Consider the following 2,040-nt stretch of genomic DNA (forward strand, 5'->3'; position numbering starts at 1 on the left):
CCCTTCCCCTGCTTGCACACCCACGGCTCCAGCCCTGCCCACGCTCCCAGCCCGCTTGCGGTCAGCATTTCACAACCTCCCCGGGGAAAATGTAACCAGGAATAAAAATAAAATAAAAATAAAACCCTGCCCGAGGAGAGCGACCCGACACCGGGAGAGCTCCGGGGGCTGCAGCAGCCGTACCTGAGGCTGTCAGAAAAGGCTTCCACGCCGAATTTGGAGATGCAGTAGCCTCCCCCGAAGCAGGACACGCGGCCCATCACGCTGGCCACGTTGACCACGCGGCCCCGCGCCCGCCGCAGCAGCGGCAGCAGGCTCAGCGTCACCTCCACCAGCCCCACCAGGTTGACGTTCAGCACCTTGACAAAGTCCTCCTTGCTCAGCCACTCGTTCGGGGCCGTGGGGATGGCGATGCCGGCGTTGTTCACCAGCCCCCAGAGCCCTGGGGAGGGGATGGGGTGAGCCAGGGCTGTTCCCCAGCCCGCAGCCCTGTGCCAGCCTCGCCTGTGCCGGCACAAGGTGGCAGGAGAGCTGTTGGGGTGATCAGCTCTTAATGAGCTGATTTTCGGGGGGAAAGGGCTGCAAGCTGAACTCTCTGCCCGGCCGGCACTCCTGCAGGAGCTGATGGCAGATGGATGTCGCCAGAGAAGCACCTCAAAGCACCTCTGGCCAGGCAGCAATTAATCCCAGAGCCGTGATTGCCCTGAGCCAGCCAGGGCAAGCCAGGGGGGACAACGAGGTGACAACAAGGGCACCACCCCCGTTCTACCTTGATCACCCACATGCTCCCGGACCCAGGCGGCGACACGGGCGATGCTCTTGCTGCAGGTGACATCCAGCAGGACGGTGTGCAGCCGCTCGGAGCTGGCCGCCCGCAGCTCCGCGGCGCCGCTGTCCGTCAGGCAGGCGGCGAGCACCCGCAGCCCCCGCGCGTCCAGCTGCCGGGCCAGCAGCTTCCCGAAGCCGCTGTCGCATCCCGTGATCAGCACGTGCTTCTCCGAGAGCCGCGGCACCGGCTGCCGCTCCCGGTGCCAGCGGCGCAGCAGGAGCAGCGCCAGCAGCACGGCCACCGCGTACGGCCACATCCCCGCCGCTGGCACCGGCACCGGGATGGGGAGCACGACGCGACCGGGAGAGGTTCGTCCCGACCTTGGCTTTGCCCTCGGGCCGCTGTTAATTATTAATTTGCGGCCCCCGGGGCAAGGATCGCGGAGATACCGCTGGGCCTCCGGGCACTACCGGGATGCGGGAGCGGCTCCGCCCCGTCCTCTCCCGGGGCTCGTCCCGCTGCTGCCGCCTGCAGCCCGCCGGGCTCCGGGCAGTGCCCCCGGACGTGTCCCGGAGCTTCGCCGCCGCCGCTCTTGCGGGGAATCGTTAACGGGAGCGGGGCAGCGCCCGCGGGTTCCCGCAGGGCTGCGCTGCCCTCCCGGGAAGCCCCCGGAGCCCGGGACCACCACCGAACCCGGGACCACCCCTCGGAGCCCGCTGGTGAAGGTGGGTTTGGGTACCCCTGATCCTGGGGAAAGTGGATTTGGGTATCCCTGAGCCTGGTTGAAAATGGATTTGGGGGGTTTGGGTACATCTGAGCCTGGTGAAAATGGGTGCCAGGGGGGTTTGGGCACTCCCTGAGCCTGTGGAAGGTGGGCTTGGGGGGGTGTGGGTACCCCTGAGCCTGGTGAAGGGAGGTGCCAGGGGGGTTTGGGCACTCCCTGAGCCTGTGGAAGGTGGGCTTGGGGGGCTTTGGGTACCCCCCTGAGCCTGGTGAGGGTGAGTTTGAGGGGTCTGGGCACTCCCTCACCCTGCTGAAAATGGGTTTGTGGGGCTTTGGGTACCCCCTGACCCTGCTGAAAATGAATTTGTGGGGGGTCTGGGCACCCCCTGCCCCCGATAAAAATGGGTTTGAAGGGTCTGGGCACCCCCTGCCCCTGAAGCAGATGGATTTGTGGGGGTCTAGGCACTGCCTGACCTTGAAGCAGGTGGGTTTGGGGGGCTTTAGGTACCCCCTGACCCTGCTGAAAATGACTATGGGGGGCTTTGGGC

General features: G+C 66.2%; 1 protein-coding gene across 1 annotated transcript; it reads right to left on the reverse strand.

Moving 5' to 3' along the window:
* Nucleotides 1–149: 149 nt before the first annotated feature.
* On the reverse strand, nucleotides 150–1,244 carry LOC120504475 (retinol dehydrogenase 16-like; the record flags this gene model as incomplete). The annotated part of the gene is made up of 2 exons (XM_039713988.1): nucleotides 770–1,244; nucleotides 150–442 (listed from the first exon to the last, which is right to left on the reverse strand). Coding segments are annotated over exons 1-2 (609 nt in total), but the record flags the coding sequence as incomplete, so codon positions are not given.
* Nucleotides 1,245–2,040: the final 796 nt, after the last annotated feature.

Source organism: Passer montanus, unplaced genomic scaffold (assembly GCF_014805655.1).
Source record: "Passer montanus isolate IOZ18808 unplaced genomic scaffold, ASM1480565v1 scaffold2921, whole genome shotgun sequence".
Classification (NCBI taxonomy): domain Eukaryota; kingdom Metazoa; phylum Chordata; class Aves; order Passeriformes; family Passeridae; genus Passer; species Passer montanus.